The sequence below is a fragment of the Condylura cristata genome, unplaced genomic scaffold, assembly GCF_000260355.1.
Source record: "Condylura cristata isolate star-nosed mole 26May11 unplaced genomic scaffold, ConCri1.0 scaffold00021, whole genome shotgun sequence".
Taxonomy (NCBI): Eukaryota; Metazoa; Chordata; class Mammalia; order Eulipotyphla; family Talpidae; genus Condylura; species Condylura cristata.
Window position 1 is genome coordinate 11296663 of NW_004567122.1, and position 14230 is coordinate 11310892.

The window sequence follows — 14230 nt, forward strand, 5'->3', positions numbered from 1 at the left end:
TCATATGGAAGCTCTATTTTTAGCAGTTTGAGAAACCTCCAAATAGCTTTCCATAGTGGTTGTACCAGTTTGCATTCCCACCAGCAGTGCAGGAGAGTTCCTTTTTGTCCACATCCTTGCCAACATTTGTTGCTGCTAGTTGTTTTAAGATGTGCCATTCTCACTGGGGTGAGGTGGTATCTCATTTGTGGTTTTAATTTGCATCTTATTAAAAGTGGTGTTGAACATTTTTTCATATGTTTGTTGGCCATCTGCATCTCTTCTTTGGAGAAGTGTCTTTTTAGCTCTTTTGCTCATTTTTTTTATGGGGTTGTGCACTTTGTTGAGTTTCATCAGTCTTTGTATATCTTTGTGATCAACCCTTTATCACTAGTTTTGTGTGAGAAAATTTTTTCCCAATCAGTAGGATGTCTCTTACTTTTTATAATGTCTCTTTTGCTGTACAGAAGCTCTTTAACTTGATGTCATCTCATCTGTTTATTCTTTCCTTCACTATTGTTGTGTTGGGTGCTGTATCTTAAAAGATGTTAGTGAGATGTATGTCCTGTAGTGTTTCGCCCATCTTTGCTTCCATGTATGGTCTCCATTCTTATGTGTAGGTCTTTAATCTACTTTGAGTTGGTTTTTGTGCATGGTGTGAGGTAGTGATCTAGTTTCATTTGTTTGCATGTAGCTTCCCAGTTTTCACAGCACCATTTGTTCAACAAACTTTCTTTGTGCCATTATATCTTATTTACTCCTTTGTCAAAGATTAGCTGTCCATAAATCATGTGTTTATATCTGGGTTTTCTATTTGAATCCACTGGTCTGTATGCTGTTCTTGTTCCACGTAGTTTTGATTACTATGGCTTTGTCCTATAGCTTGAAATTTGGGATTGTGATGCCTCTGTTCTCTTTATAATCATCAGATTTTTGGCTGTTCAAGGTCTTTTGTGGCTCCATACGAATCTCATCAATATTTGTTCTGTTTCTTTGAAGAATGTCATTGAGACTTTTCTTGGGATAGCGTTATATCTGTATATTGCTTTTAGTAGGATGATCCACCTTTTGATGGTGTTTTCCACTTTATTTTTGTTGAGTTTCATCAGCTCATTTTATATCTTTGTGATCAGTCCTTTGTCATTAGTACTGTGTGCAAATATTTTCTCCCAATCAGTGGGGTGTCTATTTTGTGTAGTGTCTCTTCTGTAGCATCAGAAGCTCTTTCACTTGATGTAGTCCAGCTGTTTATACTTTCCTTCACTTCTGATAGTTATCTCTAAGCCACTGGACTTGAGAAAGTCCACCATGGATTCCAAACCAGTGTGAGGGCAGGTCTTTCATGACATTACTACAGAGTTATGCCTAAAGATGGCCTGGTTTCTGATGATGTATCAATTGTTTGTTCAAGGAGCTGTTGAAAAATATAGTTGTGGTTTTACACCATCTTAGGTTGAGAATGCTTACTAATAATTCTATTAGCATCAGATTGACCCAGTGTTACAGTCTTGATATAAAGTCACAATGCAGCTAAATCACTGGTCAGAGGTCAGCAGTTTTCATCCTGAGGGCAGTGACATTATAATGTTAACCAATCAGAGAATGTTCTAACATAGCCCTGAGTTAGCCGGACCTTAAAGAAAGTGGGCCTAATGCTAAAATCTTATTTTTCTCCTGTTTTCCGTCTTTCCAGTGAAGGATGTCTTTGCCCCCACCAAAGGATGTAGAAATCCTGAGATGCTAGACTGAAGCCATTCTGGGGGGGCTCATGTGTGAATAAGTGAAAAAGGTCCGGAATTCTTGTACAGGTCTCACACAAATATCAAATCATTTGGACATGTTATTTTAGTTTTTTTTTGGGGGGGGGAGGGGAGGTAGGGGTTCCTTCTGGTGTTTATTGAATCTCATTAAATAAGGGCCCCCAGTGGATCTTTAAATTCTTGTAGTAGTTTGTGTCTGTGCAGAGCAGGAGGATGGTGAGGCCAAATTCCTCACTTGTGCCCTCCAAGCTAAGTAGATGGATTACAGGAAAATTCCTTAAGCAGTGAGACTTGTCCTCTCTTCAGGCACAGGCTAGCATAGCTAGAAATTGCTTTAACCTTCTGTCTTCCCACTCAGTGACTCCACATTCCTAATTTCCCTACCGTTACCCTTCTCCATTGGCAGAGCTGTCCATTGATTGTCTAAAATGTGTGTGCACACATTGGCCCCAGCGACACCGGCGGGTAAGCAGTGCTGGTGCACCACAGCTCCAGAGGGCCAAGCGGTGAACCCTACACCTCAGAGCCAGGGTTACATGCCAGCTTTATCACTGAGCTCCAGAAGCCACACACCCCACCCTGTTCCTCAGGATGTAGACATTTGAAATTGACCTGAACCCCTTATCAGCAAATACCAACTTCTGTTGGTAGAAACTCAGAGCTAGGACCTTTCATTGTTATGTATTTTTATGGCCAGAGATCTTACAAAGAAAGTGCAATGAGGCTATAACGTTAAAACTGAGCATTTTATAAAGTTTTACTGGCCAGAATTTGTTTTGCATATTTTTATAGAACAATTTTTTATGTCAGGCAAAGCTAGTAAAAATATCTTTGGCTCTGGGATACTCACTCTAGATCACCCCAGGACAGAAAAAATGGATAATGTTTCCAAGTATCCCTTTTATCTTCCTTTTGCAGGAAAGGGTGATCTTTTTAAATGAAAGTCATTCTTAGAGCTGCGTTATTAATTTAGGCATAGTATAAGAGTAAAAAAAGCACAGTAAAAAATTGTTTTTTGAAATTATACATCTTGACAAGTCAAAATGCATGATTTCTTTAAAATTACCTTTATTTGATTTTTTCAAGTTCATATTTAATATATTTTGATAAACTTTAATGACTTGTAACTCATTTATTGGACTCTTCAACAGCATTTTGTGAGGTAGGAAGTACTGAGCAGTTTACCCTCCAAATTCTAAATCTCATTGTTTTTGAAAATGCTGAAGCAGCATTGTGCAGTACTGCCATGCACATGCGCACAGGTGTGCGTCACTGGAAGTCAGTCCGCACATGTGCTGACGTCGTGACGTGCACCTGTACGGGCTCCATCAAGCCTGAGCATTCACCCTGTGTTCCCCAACCCACGGATGGCTCTCGCCACGCAAAGCCTTTGTTTTATTTAGTTCACCCATTTATTTGGGTTCCTGCTAGGTCACGTGTGAGTGGCGTCATGCCGCATCTGTCTTCCTCCACCTGGTGACTTCACTAAGCGCGACGCCCCGGGTCCGTCCATGTGGCCGCCGACGGTCGCGTTTCCTCCTTGTAAGCGAGCAGCCTCTGGGGGCCTTCGCTCACTTGCGGCAGGCAGGTGGTTTGCAGCCAGGGCGAGGCGTGCGCGACGCCTCCCTTCAGAGTGGAGGACTGTACCCGGGCAGCTGCTTAGCTGGGCGCCGGCTGCTGAATGCGGAGGGCTCCGTGCCACTGGGGACCTCCACCCCGTTCTGCAGAGGGACCCGCCAGCCGTGTAGGGGTGCCCTTCCTTCTCTTTTGGACAACAGCTGTTCCAACAGGTGTGAGGTGATCTCTCATTGTTATTCTGATTTGCATTTCACTAAAAATAAGAAATAAGAACAGTCTTTCCCAGGCCGCCGTCTGTCTGTCTCCTCAGGGGAAGTGTCAGTTCAGCTCTTTGGCCTCTTTTAAATCCAGTTGTTTGCTTTTTGTCTCTGGCTTTGGTTTCTGTCTCTGGGATACGAGCCCCCTTGGGCCGTCCTGCCCGGCTCAGTAACACACCTGTGCATTTGGGTGTGTGTTTCCTTCACCCACCAAGGCCTTTACTTGGTGGGGGCTCCATTTCCTTCCGCTTTGCCCCCCTCGTAGCCTTGCGGTCAGCGTCGAGGGCGTAGCAGTGTTCCCGCCGTGTCCTGCAGCCCCTCCGCTGACGCTAAGCGCGCCAATGGCGGCTGGCTCGCCCCTGTCCCTCCAACTGTGTTCCCCACCACAGTTCACCGACTTTCCCTGCTCCTTCGGAGGCTCTTGGCTCTTTTCCATAAATGAATACCGAGAGTTTCCTTCTGGGCCGCTGACCATGGGTGTGTGTTCAACTCTAGCACCGTGATTCTCAGTTTACTCTGGCAGTGATGTGGCTTCCACAGAGCCTGAGCTCCAGTGTGCTCTCTGTTTTATTCAGAGGCAAATCGGAGTATTGCCCTTTCGCTAGCTCATTGTGTGCATGTAGAAACGCTGTATTTTTTCCTGCTCGTTTTATAGCCTGCCACTTGCTGTTTGTGATGCTGTTTGTGTCCTCTTGGGGTTTGGTAACGCCTGCTCTGAAGTTGCCTATTACTATGGGTAAGGTGTCATTTTAACATTTAGTTCTTCCAATCCTTGAGCATTTCCTTGGTTGGATTTCCACATATTTAATTCTTGGTGATAGCATTGTAAATGAGATTGCTTACCTGCCAGCTCATTGTTTGTTTATAGGCACACAATAGGTCTTTGAGTAGTTTACCAGTTTATTATATCTAATAACCTTTTTCCCGGCTTCTTTGGGATTTTATGTGTATATGATGTCACCTAAAAATAGTGATAGCGCTTTTCCTTCTTAATTTGAATGCCTTTTGTATCTAAGTACCCTTGGTAGGTCTCCCCAACATTACACTGAATAACAGTCATGAGATACTTTATGTGGAAGGAAACCCTGTGTTCTGGCTGGGACCCCCAGCACGATAGTGACAGTGGACAGCCACAGCTGAGTGGAAAGAGAAAGCTTTCATTTGTTCTCCAGTGCGTAGGTGTTGGCTGTGGGTTGTCATATGAAGAGAGATGTTACCTTTCCAGACTCAGAGGGGACTAAATCACTGTGAAATGATTCTTCTATATGTATTTTAGATGATCATATGTTCACCAGACATTTCACTTTGTGTTTTAGTCTGGTATTGGGAAAAGTCTCTGGTTATGTGGTAGAATGCGGAAGTGAAACCATCTGCTTCAGGGCTTTGTGTTAGAAAACATTTGATTGTTGTTTCAGTTTCGCGGTTCACACTTGATTGCTATCGTCCAGATCGTACCATTTGTTGCCTATGGGTATTGCTGGTACTCCTTAAACATCTGATCTACCTTCTCTTTTGTTACAATCTAGACAGATTTTATGGCTTTGTTTGCTTCTTTCTGCCGCGCGTCATATACCCTTTGCTCTTAAGTGGAATGTCAATGTCCACTATGGGCCTTGCATTGCTATCACCGGATCCCTGTACCTCTGCTACTACTTGCTCTGTCCTGGCGTATCTGTTTCCGTAGAAAGTAAAACATTTATTTCCATGTGTCAGTTGTTCCCTTTGGTCTGCATAGGGTGATGGGAATGGGGGCCCCTGGTGCCCCATATACTTTGTGTGAAGGAAAGAGGACAAACTAGCATTTTTCTTTCCCATGTCAATTTTATTTCTGCATTTTCTGACTTTGTGGCTCATCTTGTTCAAGGCATCTTCATTTCAAAGAGTCACATCCATTGTGATGAGGGTGAGCTTTCGGGGAAATGTTGTGGAAGCTGTCATCCCCACTCAGTTGTGAAACAGACCTTGATTGGACAGTAGGAACATCGTGCTATTATTTAAACTATTACCACCACTGATGTGTAGTCAGGAATGTATGGTGATCCTCAAAACCTTCGGGAGGTGAGCCAGCTTCATCTTGCGTAACTAAAAAGTAGAAAGAATAAGTTACCTTTCTGAAATCAGACTCTGTAGCTATCAAATGTATTAGGATTGTGGAGAGGTATGATTCCCTGATTTGTAATTAGACCTATGGATAAGGAGGAATACGGACTTATTATACAAGAGGTACAATTTAAAGAGTATATTTAGGACAGTGGCATCAGGAACATAAATAGCTTTGATAGTCACTAAATGGTCAGATTAACCGGCTGCTCCACTTTGCAACAAAGGTGTTCATTTGAAATGCATAAAAATTTCAGTGAGCTACAGCTACTCAGCAAGAAATAGACAGCAGCAGGAAGAGAGACAGCCCCGAGTAAACCCACAATTCAGCTTCCAGAGGCTCTTGATACTGGTAATTTTCCACTGCCCTTAGGATTTTGAGTTCCTTCCAGAGGGATCTCAGCAGTGGCCACCTGCCAGGAGAGAACAATGTGTAAGTGACGGTGCCATTTCTAGCAACCTGTGTAGTGCAAAGAGGCCTCTATGCGTTTCACTTCTCTCCTTTTGAGAGAGTCACCACTGGCCCCAATCGCCCATAATTCACTGATTGACACACAGGGTCACCTGTTGCCTGGAAGCTCCCAAGAGTCCTCAAAGTCTTCCACAGCATGAGGCGTTTGGGGGTCCTCCTTTGCCCACACATTGGTGGGCTGGATTCTCCCTAGGGAGTCCTTATTTATCATTTCCTGAGTGTCTTAAGTAGGGTGACAGGTAGAGCAGGTTACATTCTGGTTTAAAAGACATCTGTGGTGTTCTGTTCACAAACTTGGATCTAATTGCTCGGGCACACTTTTAAGCATATCATACCTTATAAAATAAGTGTGCTTTGAAGTACGGTTTCCTAGCTGGTCATGCAGAATAGAATGGTGTTGTGTGGCTAAGGTTAGTGTGCTGGACAAATGTCACGTACCTGAGTCTGGCTGTGGCATCTCCGTGATCACTGTCCTTTCTGAGGGTTTTGCTTTGGGGTGCTGCAACAGTATTTCAGCAATACAAACTCTCGCCAGACAGGCACCATGTAGGTAACTTCTCTCTTCTATCCCATGCCAGGTTCAGGGCTGTGATTTTGTTGCCCCCCCACCCCCAAATTCATTCCTTGGGCCACACAGCTGAATGGCTACAAATGAAAGTAGTCGCTAGCTTGAATTTTTAAGGGGTGCTTTCAAAATATTCAGGCCTCTTGAGAGAAGCGCACATACTGTGCCGTCACACATTGTGCTTTGTAGAAAGTCTTTTTGGAAAAAAGTGGCACTCTACTTTCAAAATGCACTTTCTCCCTGACCTGCTAAAGCTTGTTAGGTCCACCTTGGCACTAGCACTGCCTGTCCCCAGTGGGCTCCTGACTGAGGATGTGGCTCTTGGCCCAGAGGCAAGGGCCATCCCTGCTGCAGACATCTGGACAGTTGGCTGTGGGACCTTACCTGTGCCTTGCTCAGCGCCTCACTCGTCTCCTCCTGAGCGCGGTGGCTGGAGCAGTCCGGCCACGTCGGGTCCTCGCGCCTTCCCTCAGCATCGGGGACACTGCAACCCTCCCCGCCGTGCGTTGAAGTAGATGGCATCGGTGTTTGTGCATCCCATTTGAGGGAGCTGAACCCTGCAGGACGGAGCGGCGAGAAGGCAGTGGGGTGTTATTCCTTACAAGACAGTTCTCATTTCTGGAGCTTACCGTTACATGACTGAGTGGCTGCTTGCTCCTGTTGTGGTTAGGGGTACAGCGCTGATGAGCTGCTCTCTCAAATGTCTCCAATAACCCAGCAACTTGTTTTCAACACCACGGTTCACAGAGCTGAGTCTGAACCTGTTGTGCTTACTGGCCGTGTGTCTTCCCTGTGGCTGATGGACACGTCGACTGCTGCAGGGTGTTCATCTGAGACGTGTGTGTAGTAACTGTGTGGGGTTCTCTCCTGGTTTTCAGGGTGCTGGGTGCACAGCCCTGGTGGTCGCCGTGGTGGCGAGGAAGCTAGAACTTACCAAAGCAGAAAAGCACGTGCACAACTTCATGATGGACACTCAGCTGACGAAAAGGGTAAGTCACCCCTGCTCCCTGAAGGGACAGCACACGTCTCCCCGTGGGCATGAGGGCGCCCACCTCCACGCTGATGCAGCGATGACTTGCTGTGCAGTGAGGCACTCTTGGAATCAGCTCCGCTTTTTTCCACTCTGAGGACAGACCACTTCTAACTTACCTGGCCTCTGAGGAAAGAATTGGGCAGCTGTGGGGTTGACTCAAGGGTCAGCACAGACCCCATAGGTGTGCAGAGCAGTTCAGCTGGCAGGGTCCCCTCCCTGCAAGGAGAAAGATCACATCGGCAGTGTTCTGGCACCAAAAACATTCTCCTCTCACACTGGGGGGAGGTACTATTAGGTCCATTTTAACAATGTGGACTCCAAGACACAGAGGTGAGGTAACTCGCTGGAAGAGGAAAACCTATGTTGGGAGGAAAATATTTTTTATCTCCCTCATTTTGAGACTTTCTTCCTAGTCACTTGACATACCAAAATAACAAAATCAAAAATAACTAAAAATGACTTTATAGTAGTCATCTTTCTATAAATAACCACTCCCCAATCAGGCTGTCATTGAGCTAACACAGTATGTCAGCATTTGCTAACTTCATCCATAGTAGAATCAATCCAGCAGAGTTCCTGTTCTGTGTCTTCATCCACTCTTGATTGTATGGAAGTAGTAGACATAAGTACTTCCTGAGAACTCAGTCATTTTACAGGGCCCATTTTTAAGATTAATACTGATGTAATGAGGAATGAACGCAGACTATCATCTTACCTGGTCAGACAGTGGTAGGACACATCTGTAGCTGGCCCACATTTCTTTCCTTGGCCTTCAAAGTCATTCAAGTGTAGAAGCCACACATTAGCCGGACTTACCACCCGGTCTCCTTATAATTTTCTTCCAACTTGTGCCCATTTCTCAATATTACAGAAAAAGTACATGGAAAATAGAGGGAAATTAGTAAGCAAGGAGCTCAGTTGAGGGCTAGTATCAGATTGTCAGCCCACAACTAACCCCAAATGGTGGCTGATGTTTCTATATCTCATCCTCTGGGGTAACTTTAGCCACTTCAAAAGAACAGTCTCTGGCATCATTTTTATGAATTTAATTTTCAAGGCATTCATGCCACATTTTATGCTATTATGCCGAAAAATACCATTTAAATGGTGAAAATGCACTCAGAAATACTCTTTAGACCATGTCTCCTCCCTCTTAACCTCCCTTTCTTTACTACTGACCGCTACCTTTGAGTGATCACCTCTAGGAGCCAGAAAGGATGACAAGGCCCTTGCTAGAATATCTCCATCACCCTACAGCTCCCGGCCTACTACGCCACCTTTGGAGGTGTTGAGAGACACCCCCCCCCCGACTTTCACTCTGGACAGAGTCCAGCGTGGTGTTACACGCAGTTACTTGAAGTGCGGTGTCGGCCTCTGCTTGTCCTGGGCAGTGCAGGGCGGGTGCTGGCTTCCTGTCACAACAGGCTGTCTGCACTTGTCCCACGAGAGGACCCCGCTGTACCTTGGTGCTCCTCAGAGGAGTGGAGCCTGACGAGTCTTCAGTCGATCTTGGACTTTAGCATGTTGTCACCTCCGCTTCCTTGGAATCAGAAAAATTCATCTCACCAACATAGCCTATGTAGTACACTTGCATTTCTGCTTAACAACTGGGGAAAAAGAGCCCAAATATTTTCAAGGGCTCAACAACTGTAAGCTTTTATAGTGTTGTCCCCTCAGAAAATGAGTGTCAAGCCATAGGGTTTTCTCTGCTTGGCAACACAATGAACTTGTCCCGTTGCTAAGGTTACACATGCGCTCCCAAAAGTGCAGTCGGGGTGCCTTTCAGAGGCTTGGGGATCCTGATGTAAGTGCTTCGGATACTATAAATTTCTGTATTTACTGTCGCTGGAAAAGTCAGATTGTGTGTAGGATGTCTTTGTGGTGAGTAGTAACCTACTTCTCAGTTTCCAAATGCACTTTCTCTATGATCTCATAATGCTCTGCTAACTCCATCATGCCAGTAGTACTGCTTACCGGAACCTCTCAAAGGTGTGAGAAACACATCCAACAGATCGATTTTCGTGAGATCACTGGAAGTTCAAATGTTAAAAATGGCAATAGAATCACACAAGTTTGTTTTAAGATACCCATTCTGTTATTATATGCTATCAATCATAACATTATAATCCTTCCATAGTCTCCTGCATTATTTTATACACAGCCACTAACTTAATGAGCGTCAAACATGATTCCCTTTTTTTATTTAAAAAAATTCTAACTGGGTCCACTAATATTCACCTTTTAAATAAGCACTGTAAAGTGTTAAATGGTCATGAAGGATTCTGAAGAATAAGGACTTAAAAAGCTTATACATAGTAACTGAAAGACAAATTAAGAGCACAAATCCAAGAGTTCTAGAGGAAAATTACAACTCTGCTCTGGAGTACTACCTAGAAAAGATCTTATTCCTGGTAAGCATGAGGTAAAAAGATCACGGCTGTTACAAAATTGGAATATGACCCCCAAAAGGCCACAGGAATGTTAATAGCCATCCAGGAACAAAGGTAACTTTTCAAGCCTCCCAGGGTGACTCTTAAATGAACACACAAGGAGACGCCGCTGGCGTGGAGCAGGATGTGTGCTCCGTGTCTCTGCACACGGACGGCACTGCCACTCAAACCTGGCTGACAGGCCACGTGCCCAGAGTCGCCAGTGGCTTCAGTAGGAAACCTCCACGGCACTGCAAGTCCAGACACTCACCTCACGGAGCCGCTGTGTTGGTTGACCAGCTACTACTTATAGTCATGGAGGTTGAAATGTCTTCAGTTTGACAACCTAAAAACAGGCAATTCTGAGATTCTATGATTTTGAAAGGCCCTAGATGTACTACTGCAAGGGTCCATCTAATGTCCCTGAGGGTGTATCCAGAATGCTCAATAAGGTCCACAATAAGAACACTAATAATATACAGCAATGTAATTCTGTTTCCTGGCTAGCTCCTAACAAAGGAACCAAAATCATCAAGGACTTACTCTGGCTGCTTTCCCTCTGCCTGGCCCCTCCCCCACCGCAAGGGTCATGGTCTCGGGTGCCAAGGGTCTGTGGGGGCAGCCTGCAGGAAGAGGAAAGGAAAACGGACTACAAAGGAGCCTGGGAGTTTAATAGGTCACACAGGTTTGGGAGATGCACAGCGCCAGTTAAAAGGCAGCCAGTTTTAGGGACTCGTGAAAGTACTGTGCTGCACTTACAGGGATTCTAGCTTCCTCCCTTGCGGCTTTACAAGTTCCTCAGCTCCTACTTTATACATTTTAAGGGCCTCGGGTAAGCACCGTTTCTTTCAATATTGTTGCTTTTGTTTTCTCAAGTGTTTATTAAAATGCCTTTCAAGGTTTTTTCTGATTAACAATTAGTAAGAAAAAACAAGTATTATCTTTGTGTCACCTGGGCAGGAGTTGGGGGTTCTGTTAAGGACATCCCCTCACTTTCTGAAGTTGAAGAGGCTGTATTCCACAGTGGCCCAGTAGAAGAGTCACAGCTACTACCTTTTTTACCCCTTGTAGCAATGCACACACTCAGTAAATGTTTTTAATTAATTTATGGAAAAATCACTCAACATCTCTAAAGAGGTTTAACTATTCCTATCAAAAAGGGCCTTGCATTAAGTCAGCATCTTAGGAGAAATGTTTATGATGCAAGCTATCCATATCCGTGCCAAATTTAATAGCAGTAACATTCACTTAGTCCCAACTACACACCCATAGCACAGCCAGGAGACACAAAGATTGCTGGGTTGACCGCGAGTCTCAGCACCCAGGACTCGCACCTGCACGGACGAAGGGAGCTACTTCCACATCGACTTCCCGCTCACGGACACAGCTGCGAGCACACAGATCCACTTTTCCGCAGCTTTTCCTGTATTTCTCACAAGTCACTTCATCTAGCAATCCCCACTGGCCAAGCTGTAGAACACGCCCACCTCCTCAGCACGCTTTCAGCCCCAAGAGGGGCTGGAACTTACCTACCATCAGAACACCTCTGCTCCCAGAGGGTGCGATCTGCGGTCCCGCTCACTGTGCTGTGGCTGCCATTCTGCAGAAGGGCAGTTGATACGTCGCTCTGTGGTTTTAGTCCTGTGCCCCGGCACCTCTTAGGAAACTAGAAGGAAACTTACAAAGGGTATGTTTTGGAGTAAGTGCATACATTTGAAAAATTCTAAAAGTAGCTGTGGGGGGTTTCATTTTCAGCATGTCAGCTACACTGATTCACAAATGAACCAAAATCAGTAAATGCAAATTCCCACAACAGAGGCCCGCCCTCCCCCACCTCTGAGGGAAGTGCCCTGCCTCTAGCTACACCCCACCATCCCCAAAAGAAAGTCATTTAAAATACTTGGAGGAGAGGCAGGAAGTCATCTATTTCAGAGTTTACAGACTTCAAAAGTAATTTGGCACTTCCTATTTCTGGACGGGAAGCCAAAGCAAAATCAGTCGCTGATTTCTCTCCTAAACATCGACATAATCTTCTCCAGTGTTCATCTCTCTACGTCTGTCCAGTGTTCCAGCTGCCTCACCCTTCCCGTTACAGGCTGCTGCTCAGAGGAACCCTGGTCAGGGAGTCCAGGCAGCCTCCGCTCAGCGCCTGACCCTGACCCGGCAGCCGTCCTCTGGCCCTTGAAAAGGACAGCAGGGGAGAGCTGGCTCCTACCTCCGTGGGGAAGGCTCGCTGGGACAGCCCGACTTTTCCCGGGGATGGTGGCCATCTCCTCTTCGCTTTCCTTGCTGACATGAAGCAGACAAGCACACTGGAACCCACAGTTTGCATGTAATCCTACAACTCTTATTGTAGATCTGAGAGCTGAAAAGGCTTTAACACTGGCCCTTCCTGGCTCTCGTGGCTGAGAAGGGAGAGCTAAGGCGCCACCAGGGGACGAGCGAGACCCCCGCTGACGTGGCTGCTTACCACCCAGTACTTATAACCAGCTCTTCAAGAGCGGCTCCGCGCCCCACTCTTGTCCTCCAGCCGGCTCAGCTCCCTGCTTGTGCCCCGACTGTCACCCAGGCCTGTGAAGGAATCAGCAGGGCAACCTGTCAGAGTAAGTACCTGGCTGCAAAGCGGGGAAAGGTCTGGTCATCATCGGGGACAACACAGTCTGTCCCTGACCTCCGTCAGGTGCCCGTTTTGAACCGTTAAGCAAGAAAGCCAGGCCGGTCTGTCCAGACCACAGCTTCCCGAGCCGCCCGTGGGTGTGGGCACTCGAGCTCTTCCACAGCTCCCTGTCACAAGCTGCCCTGCCGCGGAGAGGGAGGGCGGGCGGGCCCCTCGCGCCTGCGTCCCGGTCTTCTCTGTGCAGAGGTGTAGGCGTGGACTGGCCGACCCTGTGGCAGGCGCCCTGTTAGCTTTGAGAACCCGCCCACTTGCACAGGCACTGGATGGCCGAGGCCCCGTGAGGCGCTCACACCTGCCCGCTCCCGGGCCGTAGCACCCCGGAGCTCAGTCCTGCCCCACTGCGGTGCACGCTGACTGACTGTCCAAGTGGAACCGCACGTGGCCGTGAGCCCAGGCGAGTGCTCACGTGTGTGCAGCCGCTGGCCAGAGCGGCTCTGCGAGGCTGGAGGGCCCCCCACCCCCACACTCCATGGCAGGGCGTGGCGGGCGGCGGACAAGCTCGCAGAGGCCTGGACTAGCTCCGCTTTCAGGCGTCTGGCTTTCCTCCAGGGAACATGGAGAGAAGGGCTGAAGTGTCAGAGGGAGACAGCAGGCCCAAAGGTTCCTGATGGGGTAGGGTGGAGTGTTGCCCTGAGAGACATCGGCCATTCCCTCATGCTTCAGGTGACCTGTTGGCCCCACACAGAGCCTTAAGAAAGGTGCAGATTCAAGAAAAAAAAATCATTCTTCTAGAACTGTTGGAGCTAGAGCGCACCACGATCACTGAGATGAAGAAAATGATCCCAAGCCACACTACGAGGCCTTTTCCTCTGAAATTTATCAACTGCTGTTTTTGGTTTGTTTTCCTAACAGGTGAAAAACGCAGCTGCCAATGTACTCAGGGAGACATGGCTCATTTACAAAAATACAAAGCTCGTCAAAAAGATAGATCATGCAAAAGTAAGGAAACATCAGCGGAAATTCCTGCAAGCTATTCATCAGTAAGTGCCACATTGCTCCTTACCCGGCTTTTGTATTCTCGGGTTTAATGCTTACACTTGGTAATTCTTCTCGCATGAGGGAGAAAAATGTAGAACATGTCTTGTTTGTTACGGAAGACATTATTTGGCAACTTAAGATTCCGTAAATGAAATCCTGAGAAAAAAAGTTTTCATATGATTAAAAATCATTGATTGGGGAGCGAACAGTCATTTCATGTGTTATTTAGAATATCTTCTCAGTTGCTCTCTAGAAGCAATAATTCCAGTTAAACCTGTGTTTCTTAACTTAAATGACTTACTCATATAGTTTGTTCCCAGATGTTTACTGTGTATCTGCTGCAAAATGTTAAAAACCAACATGTTATGATAGAGCTGAAAATCTTTAAAGCAGTGCTAAGCC

The 14230-nt window shown here is 46.3% G+C and overlaps 1 protein-coding gene across 1 annotated transcript in view; it reads left to right on the forward strand.

The window, feature by feature from the left end:
* Positions 1-14230, forward strand: part of KCNN2 (potassium channel, calcium activated intermediate/small conductance subfamily N alpha, member 2) — a 121386-nt gene that overhangs the window by 96355 nt on the left and 10801 nt on the right. Inside the window, exons 7-8 of the mRNA XM_012727739.1 lie at positions 7590-7700; positions 13703-13830. Of these exons, the coding sequence (XP_012583193.1) occupies positions 7590-7700; positions 13703-13830 (239 nt within the window). The remainder of the gene's footprint in view (positions 1-7589; positions 7701-13702; positions 13831-14230) is intronic.